Raw genomic sequence first — 22838 nt, 5'->3', positions numbered from 1 at the left:
CAGCGTCTTAGTCAAAGAGTTTTTATTTATTTTACCAAATCTCAAACATCATGGTTTCACGATGAAGTTGCATTTTATGTCTACTTATAAATAGTACGCGTGTCTACACGTGTTCCTTTCGCCTTATCGGTCATAGTTTCGGATTTTCCACGCAGTTAATCATTTTTACTTACCGGGCGGCTTGATCCAGAAATTCTTTTCACTGGCGCGTTGCACATAATAATTATCGCGTCATTGATGTTGCATATATTAGACCAAAGATTGATACGGGATTGTATTCCTACGGTAGAAATTCTTCTCGTATTCTCCTAGAGCAATCATTGAATTTGCCTTCGATCTTCCCGGAAACGTAATTTGAGCTTTCGCAGCTTGCAAGGATTCTGACCATATACCAGATGTAGACTATATACTTCATTCGTGCATCGCTGATATGGCTAGTTTGTACTACGATATACTGTACTTAATTAAATAAACTAGAATTTAATTCTTCGATCAAAACTTATTTATTCAGAGTTATTTACAGTAAAGATTATTCACAAAGCATTGCGTGACGTTCGTGGTTTTCTTCTTTTACTTCTGATTAGTTTGGTTTTTCTTTCTCTTCAATCACCGCGGTTTTCATTGTTGCCACATTTCTGACAATCAGGCACAACACTTCGAAACTTGTTGTTTGGAACGAAGTAGCTACTTACTGTGCTTTTCAGAAGTGGGAGAAGTGCACAATACTTAATACACACGACCTTCGATAAAGTTCGATGCTCTGGCAGCCTCGCTAGAAACACTACCAGCAAGGTACTTGCCTTGACAAGCCGCACCGTTTGCCTGTAAACGCATCAATCGCACAGAATAATACTAATAAATCATCAACAACCCCGTAAGGTCCACTTGTAAAATTATTCAACAAAAGAGGAAACAACAGGAAACAGAAAAGAAACAGAGAAGTTGAGAAAAAAGAAAAGAGGACGAGTATCGTACCTTGACTCTCTTCACGAGTTCCTCCTGTCCAGCCGCGATCTGATTGGGATCGCCACTCCAAGCACTACGGGCGGAAGCTTGAAGAGCACGTCCATAGCTGAAGGTCAGAGTCCAGGGTTTTTTACCAGGGTACTTGTTTATGGCGTCAAGGTTCACCGAAGCATCCTCCTCGGATTGTCCGCCGCTGAGGAATGCGATGCCGGGAACTGCTACCGGTACTGTACGCTGAAAAGCTGTTACAGTCGCCGCAGCGATCTCCTGGGGCGAAGCTTTCTTCGGGCAGCTTTGCCCTGGGGTTACCATGTTAGGTTTTAGAAGTGTTCCCTCAAGGTAAACGTGGTGGTCTGAGAGGGCCTGACAATTAAAACAAAGTATTTGCTAGTCAACAAGAATTGGTTATTGTATATACACCTATAATGGGCAGCGAAAAATTGCTGATGCATGAACAACCCAGTTTCGAAAGCAATTTTTAGGTATCGTAAAGTTTCGGCACGGAACGTTCTGCGACAAATAACATGATCATTGTATGAAAATTAGAGGGTAGCATCAGCATATATAATATGAGCGTTGAATTCCAACTCGTGGCTTCTTTTCCGATAGTCTACTAGACTGACCTTGTACACAGCGGCTAGTACTTCTTCCGTGACCTGTTGACATCGGGTGAGATCGTGGTCGCCGTCGGAAAGGATATCCGGCTCGACAATGGGAACGATACGTGCGCTCTGGCAGATGCTCGCGTAGCGTGCGAGTACGTTCGCGTTCTCCAGAATTGATAGTTTGCTGGGGGTGTCCTTTGTGATCTTGAACGCGCAACGCCACTTGGCAAAGTCGCATCCGTCCTTCTTGTACTGGATGCAGCGTGCCTGGAGGTCGTCAAGGCCTTGGGCCGTGTGTTCGCCTGTGGTGCCGAACAGGGGAACGAGGCCCGTGTCGACCTTGATGCCGGGGATGATGTTGCGCTGACGAAGAAGCTCTACGAACGGGGTACCGTCGTCGGCATTTTGATAGAGTGTCTCGTGGTAGAGAATCACCCCCGAGATGTGCTGGCTAATTACGTCCTGCGTCAAGTTTGGCAGAACCGCATTAAAGTTCGACCTATTTGCCAAATTTTCTACATAGTACAGTATTGTAAAGGTGATAGTCATTTAATCCCAGGAAATATTGCACGAACGGCTAATACGAGAAATTATTTCTGATGTAAGGTCACTGGCAGATGTACCGCGACGCATTTTTTGTATGAGAACTTTGACTCGTGAGACTGACTAAACAAGCGGTCTTAGGCCAAGCCAAAAAGTAGAATTTTGAAAAGTCCGTGCATAACGCGTTATTGATTATTATGGAGAACCTTTTATGTGAAATGGATTTTTTATTTTTTGTGTAAAGCGTTCGACGTGCGTACCTTATTGGCGGTGAAAAGGAGCTGGCGCCAAGCTCTGCGATTTTCTTCGGTGTTTTCAACATTCACATCTCGTAGACGTTCGCCCATATCGTTAGGCGATTCATCCACGGCCAGTATACCCTTGCCGGTGGAAACGATTTTTTCCGCAATCGCCTTCAACTCCTGCTTGAGCTCGGGCTCAGCGTTGGCGTATTTTTCAACAACCATCCTTTAAGAGACAAGAGTTTATTGGTTCATAAAAAATTTGTAAATCACATATTAAGATTTATTTCCGAAACGAAGTTCATTTCAGCGATATGTTCTTTTCAATTCTCAAACATTTGTATCAATTGCCCCATGCGATAAGACAGATCAATATCACAGGCATTCATGATGCAAACAGATCGCAATTAAAAGACATTCAGTGATAAGATAAGTAGAGCGTATGGAAAAAATAGTATCTTTTTTAATAGCATGGTTGTCAAACTATTTGATTTGACACTTTGTTCGTTGAATCTCGAACGAGTTGATTGTACTGCTACTACTTTTTCGGTTAGTTTGACTATTTGAATAATTATAGAGCTGTAAATAAATCTCACTATGCAGGGCATATGGTGCTTTTTCCCATTAAACATAAATTATTCTGTTGAATGGACGGATGATGGTTCGTATAAACCGTTACATCGCAGTATGAAAATTTCCCACTTTGATCAAAGCTTACATGATACTACGTGTTAACGCTCACTGCAGTATAATTATGACACCGGCTTCGAGTTCATCTCAGATAGCTGATAAATACAAGTTCAAATACAGCGTTAAGCTCGATTTATTACTGCGGTAATCCTGGACTTGTATTATCTTTTGCTATAGTTTCATCCGTCGCATGATCCATGTTTATACGTGCCAGTCAATCTTTAGAAGAATAAAAAACTTGTTCTGGAGATCGGTTTCCTTCATCGATTCGAACACAAAAATTTACCAGACTGAAGCACAGATGCAAAATTGAAATTGGAATGTTAATTTAAATCAAACGTGCATTGCAAACGCACAAATTGTATGCTACACACGTGTGATTGTCATGTGACACAATATTCCTGAAAGATTATCTCGATTAATGAGATCATTAATTTTCAAAAAGTATTGATTCATGTTCATGCAAATAGTGTACCCGGTTTAAACGGCAATCAAACACTATGTGATTAAAAAAAACGCATTTCTCAAAGTAAGGCAATTAAATTTGATTCTATGACACTTGGAAGTCATTCAAGGTCATCGAATATGTGAGATACAGTTCTAATTGTACGTCTACGGAATTTCGTTATTCTAATTTCGTATAAACCAAATATCGTCCAGAGCTTGTTTTTCATGCATACTTGACGCATACGCTGATAATTTCTAAAAAAAAAATTGCCAGCTGATCGCTTAGGTTTGATGATTTTTATCAATTAATTGTATCATGTATACTATCACCTTAGCACTTACTTGAATCTTGACTTCGGATTTTATGTCACCCAGGGAGTCGATAAAAGTGGAATGTCGCACCCCTGCGAAATGCGTATGGAGAGCAATGTAGTGACTGTTTCACTCAAAAGCACCGACTTCTATCTACTGATCCAGATCTCCGGCTTGCGGGATCAGAGCTTGGCCAGGGATGACGTATGATGGGCGTTATCACCGAAGATGGTGCCATGTCTCTATAGATATGCGGTGAAGATTTTGAACTTTTTGTACAAAACTGACGCTTCATTTAAATACTTTATCTTTACCAACCCTCGAACTGCACACGGGAAATAACTGCGGAATGGATTCGTTGAAATATAGAAAACCAAGTTCTTTTGATTCCAAATTTGATTTTTTCATGATTATATGATTGGGTTGACATCGTCATCGCGCTTAGTTGGTCAATCAATAGGATATTGACATGCAGCTGTTTCGCCGCAGTCAACGTTCTCTTTGTATTCTCCTAAAGCAGCTTCGGAGCACGCTTTTGCTCTTTCCAAAAATTTAGCTTGAGCTTTCTCAACTAGCCAAGGCTGTCCATTCCACACTTTCATAGCTAACACCTTAGTTTCGGGTGTGAGAAAATAGCACGTATTGAAAACATGAATTTAAAAGTCGATGAAAGCGTGAATAGGAAATCAAAAAGTTTTGTTTTTTAAAATACTAAAAAGCATCGTACCTGAAGAGCGCGCCCGTAACAGAACGTCAAAGTCCATGGTTTATTCGTAGTCTTAAGAGAGTTTATCGCATTCAGGTTAACCGTTGATGCATCGTCGCTTTGGCCACCACTGAGAAACGTGATAGCCGGCACGGCGCTCGGCACAGTTCTGGTTAAGGCTGTCAATGTGGCTTCTGCTATGAGCTGCACGATTGAATCATCGAAACCAGTTAGCAAGAAGCGTGACGGGGTTTACCAAAAAAAAAAAGTTTACGTCACGATAAAACCGGAAAAAAATGTGGAATACATCATTCCGTTTTCAACGTCATTGAACTGTGAGAATATTCGTGATAGTACCGTATGCTTTGTGACTATTACCTCTGGACTACAAATGTCTCCATTGTCGACTCCTGGGGTGACCATTGACGTCTTTAGAATAGTTCCTTCGAGGTAGACTTGGTGCATGATCAATGTGCGGTACAAAAGCGACAAAATATTCTCATGGACTTGCTGACTCCTCGCTAGACTGTGACCCCCGATGATAAGTACTTCCGGTTCGAGCATAGGAACTAGTCTTGCACTTTGACAAATGCTGGCGTATCTGTGGTTAGAATCTTGGATTATTAAGAAACTTACAAAAAACGAAAGCTTTTTCATCATCGAAACCTCTATTGTCATCGACGATTTTTTTTTTTTGTTTCAATTTGACAAAGGCATTCACCTGGCCAAAAGATGAGCGTTCGCCTCGATGGCCTGCTGACTGGGCAGTGTGTCTGTGACCCGATAGGTTGATCTCCATTTCGCAAAGTGACAGCCTTTTTTCTTATAATCAATGCACCTCTCCAGCAAATCGTCCAATCCTTGCGTCGTGGTTTCACCGTCTGATCCGAACATTTCTACGAGACCTTTATCAACCTTGATCCCAGTGATGAGGTTCCGTTGACGTAGAAATTCCGTGAAATCAACACCGTCCGGTGTATCTTGGTGGAGTGTCTCATGGTGGAGAAGAACGCCGCTGATGTACTTGGATATTTGATCCTGTTGAAAAGCAATATGCAATTGAGAGTGCGGAGATGTTCGCCGGATGATACTTTGAATGTCTCAGAAGCAAGTGAAACGGTAATCGGGTGGGATTCGTCAATCACTTTCTCAACATCAAGACAAGATGAATTGACTCTTTTTGCGGGATATCGTTGAAAAGACCTTATCCGCCGAAAACAGCATGAGCCTAAAATCTCTTCTGATTGTTTCCGTATTATCCAAGTTCATTTCTCTGAATGTCTCGGTGAGAGAATCCGGGGACTCATCCGCTGCGAGGATCCCCTTTCCAGGAACCGTCAATGCTTGCGCAATCCTTTTTAATTCGTCACGTAAAGCAGCATCTGGTTTTGTGTAAACCGCAGCTACTGCGATCTGAACATTCAATATATCAATTTTGAATTGTCGATTTTATAGGAACGAAAAATCAGAGAAATGCGATCCCAAAACAACATTACTGATACTTCTATTATCATCGATCATTTTCATTTTGAATATTATGAGCTTACGAATAAGTTCGTCTTTTATATTGCTATCGAAATTTAAATACGAATGTTAATCACTTTTCATTTTTGCCTGTGTAATGTAAATGCGTCAGTTATAGATTGTATAAAGGTACTGATCACTGCCAGTCAGTCAAAACGTGATATACGCAGTTACAATACGTATGAATAGACAACAATTTTGACCCAGAAATCATTATGCGTATCTTTTATCTAAATAAATTTCAAATTATTTAGTAACATGTATATATATGTATGGTATACGCGTGCATTTAGTAATATATTATAAATAATTACTGCACGCATGTACAAATACTGTTAAAAGAATAGTATTTCTTAAATCATTCATACATGCAACCGAATGTATAATTTGCTTCTGATTAATTGCAATGTAAGTTTTTCTTCCAGATTTTATTCGATTTTGATTGACATACGTGTCTCGAATATCTACTTGTTCATTAATCGAAACATAGTGTTCTATGATTTTTGAAACCGCGATAGTTGACGGTTTGACAGATTATACTACACCGCAATATGTGGGGATGCGTACCTTATTTTTACAGCAACACTTTCCCCCCATACGAGCCATTAGCATTAAAATTATTATGGTAATTTCACCTCGAAAAATTAGAAAGTTTGGAAGTACAATACAATGTTGTTCATTTTATCGGTTGAATGCGTAATAAGTTTGGAATTTTGAATCTTTTTCATGCCAAATAAGTCGAAACTGTTAAAACAAAACAGCGTCGCGGCCACATTTTCACTTTTTTAGATCACAAGTTGGGAATCAGCCTCATGTCATGTAGAAAACCGAAGTTATGTTAGGGATTTCAAACTAAGAACATTCAGGTTGAAAATGATAGTCCAATAACTAGAATTTTGAGATCAATAGTTATACATCGCATATTGTACATATAATATTCACAATTTGAAATCACCCATGGTTTCTAGTAATTTCAACAGCCACCGTATTGCTTAAACCAAATAGACCGACTTCAATCTCGTATTTATTATATTATCTATAATTATGCGCATTTGCATAATGCACTTTTGCAACGACGCAATATAATTGAGGTTGGATTAACGTCAAAAAATTACTTTTAAAAATGACCGCGACTGCTCGTCCGATTGTTCCGCATCCGGCGTTCTACAATCGTTTTCAAAATTTTGCCGGTTCCGGTAGCGTTGCATACGTATCGTCGGTATCGTTGTAAACAAAGTATCTATCTCGTTTTCTTTTATTAATTTGATTTTAATAGTTGGAGTACGTCGGTGAGCCTAATAGCCTTGAATTAAAGATTAAAAATAAGCTGTTCGTCATGTGACGTTATGAAAATTACGAATTTTTTTTGCTGAAAGTATATCCTACACCGTTGAATACAAGTCTGTAAAGAACCATAATTTAGGTTAGGTTAGGTTATATCTAGAACGGATACGGAAAAACCAAGGAGTGTCGTCAGTACCTGAAAATTACATTATTTTCGATACTTTACTGAGGACGGGAACGAAAATAAAATATTCAAATCCATCGAATCCGAGTTCACAAAAGATCGACTGATTTGTGATGGCAGGTTCAGCAAAACACAAGTCGCGATCGACAGAACGTTCTAGGTCGGGAACGCGAATTAACAAAAAAAAAAAGTCTGGAAAAAGGAATGCCTCTTCGAGTACCAGCAGCAGCTCTAGCGGTTCTGATGTTTCGGTAAAACGAAAAACTCAATGTTCTAAAGACAAAAGAAAGAAATCCAGGTGCTATAGCAGCAGTTCGTCAAATAGTAGTTCAAGCTCATCAAGCCGCTCAAGTTCTGTACGTCGTAAGGAGAAACGGGTGAAGAATAGTAAGCGGGACGAGAATGAGGATAAGGCCTCGGAAAAGCATGACAGTAAGCATGTTCGGAATCAAGACACTAAGAGCGACAGAAATCGACACAGGAGCCGTAGCTGCAGTGGTAGCAGATTTGCCAAAAAGAATGACAATCGGCGATTCAATAAAGATGTACAGAGTTATAGCGCAGAAAGATTCAATAATCACCAAAGAAATAATTATTATCACAGAGATAAGCGCCATGATCGATTTGGCGGCAATGACCAACGTTGGAACTATAATCGGTCAGGATATCGTTCTAGGTATAATCATGACTCGCGTAACAACACGGGCTTCAATAGAAATGAAAACTTTGCGGAACGCAGCTATAGAGATATGAAACCAGATCACAGAAGATCGAATCGTAGTTCGGGATTTGAAAACCGGAGTGAACGGGAAGACTTGAGGAGCAGCGGAGATCACAAGTTCCCTGTTTCCAATGCTTTGGAAAAAACCAGCGAAGCTGCGACATGTGGGCATCATGAAGATGCAAAACAAGTAGAAAAGGATATCATATTACAAAGCGATAAAGTGGCAAAAAAGAAAGCTCGCAGCCTTTCCTCTAGCAAGAATTCTAAGAAATCAAAAAAACGTAGTTCTTCGAGCAGTAGTAGCAGCAGCAGTAGTGATAGCGACAGCGATAGTAGTAGCAGCAGCAGCAGCAGTTCTGGTAGCAGCAGCGACGAATCGCGTGCTGAAAAGAAACGTAAGAAACGCAAAAAGGCAACTAAAAAGCTCCAGAAAGTAGAAAAAAAACGCAGGAAGAAGGAAAAGAAATTGAAGAAAAAATTGAAGAAAAAGAAGGCAAAGTCTGCGACCAAGGAGAAAACTTCTTCTCAAATAGAAAATTTAACTACTGACAGACTGCTCAAAGATATACCGGTGGAAGTGATCGAGAAGGCAAAAGCAATGGCTCCGATGACCAAAGAGCAATGGGAGAAAAAACAGAGCGTCATCAGAAAGGTCTATGATGAAGAAACGGGACGTCATAGGTTGCTATAATAATGAATTAAATTTATTGCCAGTAGACAGAAATTGCATTCAATTGTCGTTATGAAATCTTTCATGCACCCACTTACATTTTTATTGAGCCGATTCGTCGGTTTCATCCAATGGCACCTTACAGGTAGTTAAACCGAAATATTTTGACGTGCTACACAAAAGTTCAAAAATTATCTTTCTTTAAAGCAAGCATGGGAGACAAGATTGTAAAATCATAATTCGTTCAATTTCAATTTAAAAAACTAGAGAATGACATAAAAATATAATCGCATTTGTTGAGTATCTTTTTACAGACTTTTCGTACGGTTAATAGTCATTGAAATGAATACTAAAATAAACCCATATATCGTTTTCTTGGCTAAACAGGTTGATTAAAGGGGATGGTGAAGTACTAGAAGAGATAGTTAGCCGCAACCGTCATAGAGAGATAAATAAACAAGCAACACGTGGCGATGGGGAATTCTTCCAATCCCAGCTGAGACTGGCTAAGTGACTATGCTCAATAAGTAAATATTTATTTTAATATGTAAATTTTTTCAAAGTTACGAAATAAAAACAGTAATATTAAATACTTGTAACATTCAATGGTTATTGTCTTGTTTGATTTTGGTTTTATTAATTTTTTTTTCTTGATGATCTGTTATAGATGTGAGAATGACAACGCAATATTCAGTGTAACAGACATAATACTATATTTGAAGAACATGGATTGTTGATAGTGTCAGTTTGATGACTGTTGACAGTATAACTATGCATCGGTTTAAAAAATATATAGATAAATATGAATACAATACCCATTGAAAAATCATAATATGGTTACATAATCTATTTAAATTCGTGTTGAATAATCGCATATTATGAGTAAAGATATGGTACCATTTTGCATCGATCGCCTGTATTCAATCAGTAGTAAGTGATTGAGCTTTTTGATAATGAAAAGATGATGTAAACAAATGATTTAGAATCTTAACAACTAATACTATTCCATGAAACGAGCATTAAAATAGTTTAGTTTCTTTTCATTATTAATACGGTTAAAATCTTTCTTTTTATGTATATACAAGATATTTTACAAGATCATAATCCTCCGTGTCAAACCTCAAATTTAATTTAATTTTTAACTTTTTCATTTGAACTCTGAATGCTTTTAATGCACAATAAAGCAAAGCACGAGAGGCATTTAGACACATAGATCAAACTTTTCGGTCATCCCGCCACCAGTGCAAAACACTTGAAGTCAATCTAGCTGCAATTCATACGAACCGCATTTTGTTTTCTGTACAAAGTTGGACCAACACTTGCACTACCTTTTTATTTATCAATCTTACTAACAATTCAAACTCTAATATATTAGCTGGTTATTTCAATTTTCCGACACCTGAAGTTTACTTTCGGTAAAATTGAACATATATTTTTTTTATCTCGAAAACATTCAACATTTTCGACTAAGTGCACCAATCTTGGAATCTTAGGTAGTAGTAGTCCATGACGCAAGAACTCAATGCTATTTAATTTTTGTTCCCGAGTTTGTTACTGCTTGAATAATATCTAGAACACTTCAGTGTTCAGAAAAACTTCATACAAATAACTTTACTTAAATATTAGACAAGAAGTTAATATAACTGAATGAAAGATGTGGTATGGCCGTCGCGGTAAACTGGGTCGTCTGTGATTGGTGCACGACACAATGGACAGGTAGACTCTCGATCCAGCCAAGTTGACACGCATGTTTCACAAAAAATATGCTTGCAACGTAATCTGACAGGTGTTGCGTACTCTTCATGACAAATGGCGCATATCCCCCCAGCTGCAGTTAGCTGTTCCTTCGACGGTGACACACCTATGTTCTGTAGATGGAAAAACTTTCACTTGAAAAGCTGCCTTGCTGATATTTGAGAATGAAAACGCTATTTGGATGTTTGATCTCATTCACTTGATAGAGAAGCACATAAAAAAAATACTATAGGAAAAATTCAATGTAACATTCTTAGAATCGAATATATTTCTATATTGTGGTGCGAATAAACTTTATTTGCTATCACACTTACTACGTTTTGAAGCAACTTCCATGCAGCTGTGCGAAACAGTTTACCTCGCGATACCAGATCACTCCCTTTGCTAACCATATATGCCGCTGATAAAAATACTCCCAAAACCTTTTCCGGGCCTTGGTATGCTTCTAGCAAATAATATAACCAAGGTTGAATGGTCGCAATAGATCGATACAACTGCGAAGTGGCTTCTATCATCAGATAGTATTTACCCTGGAAAATACAAATTATGTGTAACAGGCACTTTCGAGTAGAACTGGATCGATCACTGTTTTCAAATTCGATGCAAAGGTCACGCATTAAATATGATTATAGTAGATTTAACGAACTTTGCAGGCATGTTATAGAGTCAAATATACTCACTCGCTTCTGAAATGCAAGTATCCTGACTGGCAGACAAGTCAAAATAGCTTTGAAGACAATAGTAATCAGTTTCAATATGTAATCTGTAATTGCGAGAGACCATAGTAACTCCCAGAGTGTAATAGGTTGCGTATAAGACGGTATTAAAACTAAGCTCAAATACAATTTATGTTCTTCGGACATATAATCGATAAAAACGATACAACCAAGTATATAAAATAGAACAACTAACAATACCATACGACTTCTATTTTCTTGTTTGGCTATTTCGAGTTTTAGATTATTATTGGTATGAATAAATGTTACTAGTAAAGCTAAAAAATGTAATATCCCAGCTCGGTGATCATAAATGCATTTTGCAAGGAGTATCAACACAAATGGAACATATTGTTGTAAAATTTCTAACAAAGCTCTTGTTTCAGGACTAATATGCCGGGCATCCGTTGCCCCTTCTTCGGCATTATTATTGTTATTCTGACTTTCTGCATTTGCCGCTTCTCTTATGTTGTTCAAAAAATTGTCTGTCGCAGTTCTGTGATGATGATGATGATGATCATGGGTGGATTGGTGGTGTGACGATCCTATGTTGCTAGTCGATGGCTGATCATTTAGGTTTATCACATAACTGTCTGCCGCAGATGGCGGGGTCTCTTGTTGCGTTTGGCCATTCAACCATGACGTTAGGACAATTCCATGTGGCTGTAACAAAAAACATACAATCTTAGGTTCGCCTAACATGGTTTTGAACTTATTGTTACATACTGCAGTAACTAAATGTAGATAAGATTGCAGAATCGTGAAAAACATCAACACCTCAAAGCCTGTGAGATTAATCACAGAGACAGCATCTACCAAGCTTATCTGCCAAAACGATTTGAGAATAATCATTCATCCTCTGAAATGCCATGTTATGCGATTGGAGCACAAAACAACGAAGATTTAAGCGTTAAGCAATTATAGGTAAGCGCAATAAACTCATTTACTCATTCAGGATATTGTCTGATTTGAAATTAAAATTCGAAAGATTTCAAACATCGTAGTTTGAGAGGTTTGTTATTGAAATTTGCCTTGTTTTTTTTTCGAATTTAGCACATAGTACACGCAATTGTTTCGAATGATTTTCAATTTACTAAAGTCATTATCTGAGATGTAAACAATAAGCCGCTATTGCAATCTTTTGGCTTTGCATTCCAGTACATTAATTTATTGGGAAATCATAATATGATCGAAGTAGAAAGTAAGATCAATTTTTGTCATGTTTGAGAGGTGACCCTGAATTTTAGAGAATATTGTTAATCGCATTATACGATAAATTAAAATGAAATCTATTTGGGACGATAATAAGAAATATTGTGCTTCTGCAAATACCTAAAGTGTGAAATTATTCTAGAAAGCAGGTCATTAAAGACCGGTAGAAGCAAGAAATGTCGACAGAAATGAGGATATACCATATTTTGAAATACCGTGAAAGATACGAACAAAATTGGGTAGAGAGTGCTAATGAGGGAAACAATTTACGTAACAGTTGAGTCATTATGTCAAAACTATGAAAGACCTAAATTTATCTACAAGTTTTCTGCATGTTCTCTCTAACAATGATATAAAAGAAATTGTATACCGCTCTGGCTTGTTCTAGGAGTGGTCGAATTTCTTGAAATGCGGTCGAAATGTTGTCTGCAAAAATTCTTGACTGTTCCGCGGTACGCCCGCTAAAATTGAGACCTCCTATGCTCACTGACGGTGTGGGTGATAGTTCAGTGTGCCCGGTAGTGTGAGTCATCAACAAACTGGACGGCTGTCTCACGGTATTGATGCTGATTCTATGCGGCATCGCTGCAGTCGTTTGTGCAGGATTTGCAATCTCGTCATTCAATTGAGCATCTGCCATCGCCAATCTGCGATACATTATTTCATCTAGTCCATCGCTACTGTACATTTGCGGCGTTAGTGAGTACGCAAGAATTATGCTTGTGAAACTTGTCCAGCCAAACTTAACAGACTTTATATAAAGGAAAGCGAATAGTGACAGCATAAATGAGCAGCTAACAGTAAGTGCGATGCTCAAAAATTTGAAAAATATCCAGAAATTTACTTTCACTTGATTCAAATTTAACAACCAAGATTCACGATTCGAGGCTACTAGTAATGATTGATTCTGAACCACTTTGGCTTGTTTGTTGTTGTTTGTTTACTGACAACGTAGGTAAACCGTACTTTGTGATACTTTTTTCTACGACAGGATAGCTTCGTCATAGAACGTGCGATAGATTTGTAAACTGACAAGGGGAGTGTCAAACTTGGGAATCACAGATTTCCATCACTTTTATATATATTGTAGGGCAGGGTCCCCTCAATAAATATATAAAGCGGCAAGACGCCATTCGTTTTTGTTATTGAGAAATTTCAACTCAAAGTTCTATATGTAACTTAAGTAGAAAGAACCTTTTTACCGGTTGCAGCAATAGTTCCGTGGCGTAGCGGTAACGCTCTTGCTTACTGAGGGACCGAACGGCTGTTCAAGTTCCGTTAGAGTTACTTTTTTTTTTTTTTTTATAAATTATTTAATACAAAAATAAATAATTAATAATTAATATTTCTATAAATTATTTTTTTATTTTTAAGTTAGGAAAAAATACAAAAAATGATAAAAATAGGATTTGTAATAATTATAATAACAAAGTAATCAATATTATCAAAAATAAAGTCGCTCAGTAAGCAAGAGCGTTACCGCTACGCCACGGAACTATTGCTGCAACCGGTAAAAAGGTTCCTTCTACTTAATTTACATATAGAACTTTGAGTTGAAATTTCTCAATAACAAAAACGAATGGCGTCTTGCCGCTTTATATATTTATTGAGGGGACCCTGCCCTACAATATATATAAAAGTGATGGAAATCTGTGATTCCCAAGTTTGACACTCCCCTTGTGAGATCGAGGAGATTTGAGCTCGGAGTCGAGTTGGTGCGAAGCATGTTGAATACGCGTTAAGTAAATGAATTTTCCTTACGTGGTCCAATTAGATCTAACCTGTCCGACAACCACCCTACATTCCTTTGCGAAATGAGGCTTGCGTATTCTGTTTACGCGTCGAATATTACCTCGATGTCTTTCCGTACTGTCAGTTGGCACGTATTCTCACTAGTGCTAGGACACTTGCGATTATCGTATAACATTGACAGGTTATCTTTGAGCGAATTTTTATCACAATTTAGACGTACGACTCTTGCGTACGACGTGTGTAAGTGTATGCACGAGATCGATGGACTCGTCGGTAGTTGAGAATGTCACGCCATTCACAACGGCGATGACAAACTTCTCCCATTGGTCATCCTCTTCTCGTTAACGTTGCGCATGCGTACCACACATTTTTCTGCGATATTTGAAGGCAGTTTTCCCGAGTTGAGAAATTTTTTCGGAATGAAATTCAATCGTCGTATCGTGCGAAGCCTTTTCTCATTCATGAGTATTTCGCTTTCTTGGGAGAAAGCAAATACATTGTACCTTAATATTATAAATATGCAGCTACCGTTGACTTAAAAGAATTCAATTATTTTTACCTAAACTTTTGAAAATCTGTCATAATATGATATAATAATTATATACTTATATAATGTGATGTATGTTGCATTGGCTACTTTGTATACTTTCCCTACTCGGTCTTCCGCACTTGTGGAACTAATTATTTGCATCGTAACGCAATAATATTTATCAAGTTATCAATTATTACCGTGTAGGCTATATGCAATATTGCAACATACGTTCATTTTACAACGGAAATGAAAAGAAATCTAGTTTCTGCAACGCTGCGCGATACCAACCGGCTTCCATCCTGATGCGCGATAACATGTTATACAAGTACAATAAACGATTCTTAGTACATACGAAATTACGATCGAGTTATCTAAAAGCGATTTTTATTTTTATATGATTCGGCAGATGAACAGTATACAATATATAATTGATTTATATACACCAATGTGAATCGATTATTTATATATATACTATTGATTTGTAAATTGCTGTTAAAGTCTGCCTAATTATTTCTTATTATTACGTATCGACAATTTACTTTGGGACTTGCTTGATGTAGCTCACAGAGTATTTTTTCGACTTTTTCCGAACTTTGCTAACGGCATTCATGTAGGTGTAAGAGCAACTGGACCTCGGGCGTTCCACGGGCGCGTTGATAGCTCTGGCCCAAATCATGGAAGCGACAGCTCCGAGAGCACGGGACATGCACAACAATACCTGGTTGAACGCCATGTCCCGGAGGCCATAATACTGGTCAAAAATATACATATATTTGCGTGTAGTCGGAATAAAATGATGAAAAGGTATACAACTTATGCAATTCTGGGGAAAAGCACAATTTTTATTGTTTAACGAAACTACTACGGTATTTGATGTACTACGTGCACTCAGGTGAGTGTGCTGGCAATTTTTTATTGGCTGTATAGGTAAACCTCGTAATGCCAGCTGCAAGAATGCTGATCAAAGCCGTTATTTGATACCGTATTCCAAAACCGACACGGTAGAATGTACATACATAATATGATGTATGAAACCGTTTTTATAATTTTAACGCTATTGAAGTTACTCGTTTTATTTATTTTCCGTCAAGTCGGGGTTATACGTTTTAACGGGAATGGTTTCTCTTGAATTTGCGAGCAGTGAAATATAATTTGGAAGTGATTCGGAGTAATGCAATTAATTATGAATTTGTTGCATAACTATTATAAATAACAGCATAAGAGAAATAATGAATTGCATTTTGGACTGTACCAAACAATAAATAAACTAACGATATACATCCGGATACTCTTTAAGGGTATTCTTTCACATATCATCGAATTGATCGGTTTTGAATCTACTCGTTAGAAAACTCAACGTAATAATCTCATATATTTTACGCTGTAATATGTTTAGCGTCGAGAACATTTTCCGACTACATCTCTGTTTTAGGACCAATGCTTCAGTTAAGAAATGTTATTTCCATCGAATTGCATGTGTAAACGTCGTTTACGTAATGTTTTATCAGAGTGTCGTTAACCCTTACGCTGCATACCGAAGTCAAAATGACCCCACGTTATCTTCACCATGAATTCCATATGAAAAAAATCCAAAATAATCTGATTTGAGCCAGGATAAATGATGAAATATCGTAAAAATCGTTAATTGATTCGTTTTCCAAAATATTCAACTTCACTCACTGAAATAAATACCTTTTTTTCATCGCGCAGTTTCTCCATATATTTTTTTCCTCATTATCTGTGTCTTGAGAGTTATTCAGTCAATATTCAGCTCAAAATATTGAAAATTCAGTGAGTTATGATTTTTTGAGTAGATTGATCCGTTTTCCGGCACTTCGTTGTTTTATGAATTTTATTTCCATATTTAAAGTTTCATTTTGCTACGGATAACCAATTCGCCTTGAAATATATTAGTTAAAGAGTATCCCAGATATGTCGGTTTCTACGCAATGATCTTTGATGCGAGATCTCCAGCGACCCTGGTGTGATACCAGTGTCATACACAGGAGGTGTTCATGATTTTATTGACGTAACGCGCCTCTCTTATTATTCCTCTTGTTAAAGTTACATTTCGAAGTTATTACAGTTTCGTGCTTTCTACTCATTATTATTTATGGCGGATTTCAAAACTGTTGCACCAACTTACCATCTCATTTGCAGTAAAATATCACAATACATTTTGCTCTTCGCAGTAGCTGCGCATGCGATTTAATTCTACATGGCACCCGAGTCTTCGCAACCATTCAACAAATGTTCTCGTTCCCCGTTGTTCTTTTAGTATACTTATAATTGTGTGAATATCTTACTTGTAAAATGGGAGCGGCAATCGCGTTGTGTTCGGGCCAAGATTTCTTCGCTTTCGCCTGGTTCAAGATAGGAATCAAAACTTTTGAAATAGTCCGCGAGAGCTGCAACCGTAAAGGGGTTCTTGTCAGAAACTTAAATATCGCTTTCGAGTAGCAGCGCGTCGTTCGGCGTTTAATTACGAGTGTTAAACTTGGAACCTAAGTTAGAAAATCGTCAAACTCGTGATACCTATCGCTTGCTAATGCTCGACTTTAAAGACAAATCGGTGGCTTCAACGCTCCTACGGTAAGGTAAAAACAGCTTGCAAATAACTTTTCCAATAAAAAAAAACCATACAGATCGTACTATCTCCGGAACATCGCAGTTGCGGCTGCTTCATCCAACACCTGATACCCCCAAATGGATATAGAAAATTCTCACGTCTGTAATCTGCGAGCCCGTTGTTATGGAATAGGCTTGAAACGATTTTGGAGTGGCTGCTGGCCGCCGAGCCAATAACCGTAAGTCAACAGGTGTCGTGCCTTCGACTTCCCGATGTGTCATACGGTGTACAGGCATTCCGCTTTCCCACGGGAGTTACCTTGACCTCCGCTGCCTCCGGTAGACGTTCCCTCCCGTAGTTCCTGAGTACGACGTACCTAGGATCGCAGAATTCAGACTCTTTGTATCCGGCCACTTCACCCTGCCGCTTCACCAGGTGCCAAAGGTAGTTCCTTATCGCCGTTTCCGTGGGATTCGCGCCCAGAGCGTGTTGCAGGTTTTTTTGAAACAGCATGTACTGCGGGATGGTTACATCGTTCGTTTCTATCTTTATCCTCGTTTTTTTTTTTTCTGCGTTTCAGACGATATTGGAGACTCGATGAACTCTCTCGGTATATGTTTATTGCAACTATTCATACCTGCAGCATTGATCCGCCTCTGGGCTCGTCTCCGTAAGCCAATGCACCCGCTGCCAACGCCTGACTTGGGTCTAATATCGCATCTCCGAGTATTTGCGTCGTGTGTGCACCCGGGGAACCGCCGTCCTCGTCGCTTAACGAAATTGGTTAACTTGGGTAATTCGAACTTCAGTTGATTGCGAGCTTATATGGAGGGTGAAATAAAGACTGGCTCTGTAGTGTAACTTGTCGAGAAATGTCAACACCGAGAGATAACGGGTGAAGCTATTACTGACGGAGGGTGTGGACGACTATAATTAACTGACACGTATATGCGAATACTCCGCGAATACTCTGCGTTTCTGGGTCGCGAAATTTTCGAAATCTCGCGGACCTGCACTGGATTTAAAAAGATCTTACAAAACTCAACGATCTCTTTGATCTCTTTACTCGTTGTCAGCCAATCATAGGATTATAACACGATTTCTCAACTCACTATTCTTATCACACTTGCCATTAATGTTTATCAGGGTATCCTAATTTCCTTAATTATAATCATTATTGATTTTAGTTTTCCGGTGGGAAACTTACGCGTTTACTGTGATATAGAGTCGCAGGAATTCGCCCAGCGACGATTTCTTTCCCTTGTCGTCCGCAGCTATGTTCCCTAGACATTGAAGCAGAAAATCCACCCAATCACCCTCTTCGCTAGCGTTATCCAACTTCTGAGTCTTACTCACGAGACCAACAATCGCCGGCAATGCGGCCAGCAGTTCCATGCAGTCTTCGTAAGCGTACTTTTTGTCGGCAGGAGACGAAAAATGGGTTTCGTATCGAACGGAACAGATACGGTCAATATTACAAGGGTTGATCTTACAGTAAATATTACAAAGGTCAGACGGCAGATGGAGATTTATGCTTACTTCCCAATGCGTGTGCGACATCGCTCGGGTTTTCATGGCTCTTTGTGCGTGTTCGTCCGCTTCAAGGGTGGTTAAAGCTACGCACAGTCTTCCAAGAGGCGACACGGTCTTCGGAAGAGCCTGGAGAACGGCACCAACAATCCCTCCGCCTCTTTCGGACCACCATTCTCTTCGCCTTAGGCGTCGCGAAGCCCAGTCCGCCGTTAAGGATGCGGTTTGCTCGAGTGTGGGAACGTCACCGGTTAACAGGAGCCAGAATACCGCCTCAGGAGAGGGTGAATTTCCACGGCGTGGGAGTAGCGCGACGACCTCGGGGATGGCGAGCCCTCGATACTTAACCTGCTTGTTATTTTGATGAAAAAACAGTAAATTCAGCCCCGTACCCGGCGAGAAAATTCCAGAAATTTAACGAGGCTTCAACGTTGGCTCATTCTCATCAAAAAGCACTCTCCACTTCGAAAGCGATCCTCTTTACACACTCCAGATACTCCTAGCATCAATTCAGAGCGTTTGAAAATTTCTCATTCCACCTAAACTTTTTACCCTTCAGGCAATTTTTCAATTGGTTCAACTCAATTATTTACTCTCATATTTACCAACGATTGATGGACTCGTACTCTTTACAAGGTATGATCACGATTTGATACCGTTGGATTATAACTAATCGTAAGCTGATTCTAATACTCTGATGCTATCGAGGTAACGAACAAATCTTCGAGTTGTTATACGAGCTTTCAGTAGCAAGAGAAAGAGGAGATATTCTTTATATAGACATTTTTTAAAACTTTCTCATCACGATTTTCCGCTGCTGAACAATCCGTGACTAAGAAACGTTAATGTAGGTGGGGTAATAGTCTGTGCGGTTTGATCTGAAATTACTCGTATAACCGTATTAGACAAGCCGTGTACCGTAACGAGGTTACGGTAATTATACCCAAGGGTACGTCTCCGACTTGTCGTTACATAATTACAGCCGCCGAAGTGTTTTGTTCATGGTGGTAACGATTTATTTTCTCAGACCTGTCAGGACGAAAGGGCTCCTGGAGCAGCTCTACGTTCTGAGCGGTGTGCTCGGTGAAATTCATTTTATTAGTAAGCCGTATAACGAATTGAAATATTTCCCCCGTCTCCCCCTTTTCCTCTCCATATCCCTCGCTCTTTCTTTTTCTATTCCAACCCGCGAGCTAATGTGTATTAATTAGTAGTCATGCGGCCAAGAACCGAGCAAAACTCCTGTAGGAACTTTGAAGGTTAAAGGAAGGAACAATGGTCTTTGCGAAATCGCAGGTTCATGTGAGTTATTTTGACACCCTGTCTGGCGGGCGACCTTCGCCTTCCACTTCGACATTATTTATACTGTTTGCCATTCTGCTTTGGGGAACTCTGCAGCCCCAGAGCAGTGAATGATAAACTCCGTTTTCCACTCGCGCCCTGTTTTTTTTTTTTCTTTTTATTTATTTTCTCTTACAGTTTCACTCTCTACATTAAAGTAGCACACGCAAGTTGATTTTTCGGGTCTCGGAACTTTGAACATTACTGAAACCATTTATCATGCCTCGAGTAAAATACCGCGAAACTCCACCAAGTCTAATAACGCAGTTTATCCATCTATGCTCAGCACTGAATAATTTACTTTCCAATCACCGATCAAAGATTGTTTCCAACGGGATACTTACAATCTCGAAATCTCCAAAGGCTCGGTCGATAAGTTAAGGGTTATTGAGAGGAAATGAGAATGAACCGGTTAACCTTTTTATTGTATTTACGAAACACTTCACTTGCCGTGTTGACGAAGAAAAAGAAAACGATCATTATTGCCAATAGATCAAATTTCGGTACAAAAATCACCTGCTGTCTCTCGGCAATAGTTCAAAATTCTTTATACTCAATTAGCTCGCTTTTTCTTTAAAGCCGCCGTAACAAAGGTTCGGAAAATCATACCCCAAGTTTTTGATCGATTTCCGAAGTTTCTCTGACCATTGTGCTGACATCTGACAATCCCTGATAAAGGTCGTCGACGGTAAGATGACTAACGACACATGCACCGTGACGGAGGCGGAAGTTCCTCAGAAGATCGTGATAAAGCGGTATTTTCTCGCAGAGGGCTTCTTTCAGGTCGGTGCTGGTGCTCGGCGTCCCTCGAGTCGTGCTCACCTTTACGGTTTGCATACTTTAATCAGATTCGAACATTGGAGAACGGTATTCTGTTTGTACTCTGAGCGGATTGCTAAGAAGATTTCGTCACAGTGAGACTCGTCAGAGAGATCGTGCTTAGTCCTTTGATGAATATGTCAAAGTTCGTAGAGAAAAAACCTGTCCGTTTTTACTTCTATCTGTGAGGGTTTGCTGTGAATTCTTTATAACATTTAGGAAGCTTGTTTGCAAGTAAATCAGTTCAAAGACTCTCGAGTTTACTTCATGCGAGATTTTTAGACTTTTGTAACCTGAGTAGGAGCTTTTTAGATTTCTCGAAATTTTCACGGTTAATCGGTAATGTCGCTATTATTTGACGTAAATCTCATTCCTTTCTTTATTAGGTTGGTTATAATTACTTTACGATTTAATTCAACTTTATACTGATTTATGAATGTTCATCTCTTTGTTATGAGATAGTTGGTGTATATCTTTTCATGTTCTCAAGTTTAAGCTTTGTTCTAAATTCGCCGATTGATCTATTTCATTTCTCACACTTCAAGGAAGTAAATTTGACTTAGTATCGTTACTGAGGTTTGTAGAAAATGTTCGAAACCTGCAGCGTCTCAGATTGACCAAGTCCGATGTTTCCTGTCCCAGCTGTAGCATAATTTCGATATTTTGAGGTTACACGGTGTAACTGACGTTGCGTTCCGATGAGGAATTTCAGCATTCTCGTTCCAATTCCGTTAACACCGCGACGGTAAGAGACGCGCAAAGTCCGCTGTTGCGAAAGATGGTGTGCACAATGTCTGGCATCACAGAGATTTGGAATTTAGTGACTGAAAGAAAACGGTGTCAGGATTGAAGGTTTTATTTGGCGGAAAGGCAAGGATTACGGGCAAAAAAGGTGGTGCTTGTTGTTTTATCTCATCGATTGTTTTCTCGATTAGCAAATTTTTATTAGTCAACAACAGAGTATACAGCCTTTCCATTTACAGTTAAACTCCGCAACAGTCTGTTCGCTGCCCATCGGAACTTTGAAACGGAACAATCGAATAAGAATAAAAGTACCTACGTCTTGCAGTGAGATAAGTTCGACTTTCCAAATACCGTGAATATTTCATATGATACAGGGAAATTGATTATTGCGGAGTTTGACTGCAGTACACATTAGTCGCCACTGTGCAGTGAGAAATTCACAAATTTTCATATTTCCTCGTCTTCAAGTTTCACGTAAAACGATGATTTTCTATAGACGGCGACTACAAGCTACAATTCTATAAACAACAGTGGAAGCATCGTGTACGATGCCAGGCTTAATTAATTAAATCAATTAAAATTGATCCGTATTTTCAAAACTTGTGCATAAATATATCATTGTATACGAATTTTGGATTTCTTCATTTCCTGCATCGTGGCGAGCTCTAATAGGTATATCGTAATATATGTATATACATATATAATGATATAAAGTTGCATAAACATTATTTATGTAAACAACAATAACACATATTATTAATATTATTATTATTATTATTATTATTATTTAATGTTTTCACCGTCTAGTAATCACTTACAGGCTAATGATTATTAACTTTTCAACAATTAATAAAATATATATAGGTACTATTGCTTGAGCGGATCTACCCCTATAATGGCGTACAATGATTTAATATCTTGTGTTGTATATGTTAGAGTGTTTCAAAAAAACCGACTATTTTTTTTTTTCG

The 22838-nt window shown here is 38.8% G+C and overlaps 4 protein-coding genes across 17 annotated transcripts in view; 2 read left to right on the top strand and 2 right to left on the bottom strand.

Annotated features, from left to right (window-relative positions):
- The window catches only part of LOC107219610, a 98247-nt gene that overhangs the window by 37926 nt on the left and 37483 nt on the right, over positions 1–22838 (top strand). The gene's annotated exons all lie outside the window — the stretch shown is intronic.
- Positions 488–4212, bottom strand: LOC107219604 (fructose-bisphosphate aldolase). The gene is made up of 6 exons (XM_015657869.2): positions 4124–4212; positions 3836–4047; positions 2375–2582; positions 1590–2033; positions 976–1329; positions 488–822 (listed from the first exon to the last, which is right to left on the bottom strand). The coding sequence occupies exons 3-6, from the start codon at positions 2579–2581 to the stop codon at positions 727–729; spliced, it is 1101 nt and encodes a 366-aa protein (XP_015513355.1). The 5' UTR covers position 2582; positions 3836–4047; positions 4124–4212; the 3' UTR covers positions 488–726.
- LOC107219624 (uncharacterized protein DDB_G0271670) lies at positions 7248–10476 on the top strand. The gene is made up of 3 exons (XM_015657897.2): positions 7248–8908; positions 9285–9424; positions 9565–10476. The coding sequence occupies exons 1-2, from the start codon at positions 7617–7619 to the stop codon at positions 9409–9411; spliced, it is 1419 nt and encodes a 472-aa protein (XP_015513383.1). The 5' UTR covers positions 7248–7616; the 3' UTR covers positions 9412–9424; positions 9565–10476.
- On the bottom strand, positions 9548–14592 carry LOC107219625 (RING finger and transmembrane domain-containing protein 2). Of its 3 annotated transcripts, none has more exons than XM_015657899.2 (5): positions 14342–14579; positions 12951–13227; positions 11333–12031; positions 10967–11182; positions 9548–10765 (listed from the first exon to the last, which is right to left on the bottom strand). In XM_015657899.2, exons 2-5 carry the CDS (start codon positions 13218–13220, stop codon positions 10532–10534), a joined length of 1419 nt encoding a protein of 472 aa, XP_015513385.1. In that variant the 5' UTR covers positions 13221–13227; positions 14342–14579; the 3' UTR covers positions 9548–10531. The 3 variants fall into 3 exon arrangements, with proteins under 3 accessions (XP_015513385.1, XP_015513386.1, XP_046590756.1); XM_015657900.2 differs by having other exon boundaries at positions 14433–14569; XM_046734800.1 differs by lacking the exon at positions 12951–13227 and having other exon boundaries at positions 14433–14592.

Source organism: Neodiprion lecontei, chromosome 3, assembly GCF_021901455.1.
Source record: "Neodiprion lecontei isolate iyNeoLeco1 chromosome 3, iyNeoLeco1.1, whole genome shotgun sequence".
Taxonomy (NCBI): domain Eukaryota; kingdom Metazoa; phylum Arthropoda; class Insecta; order Hymenoptera; family Diprionidae; genus Neodiprion; species Neodiprion lecontei.
This window is presented reverse-complemented; position numbering and strand designations above follow the sequence as displayed.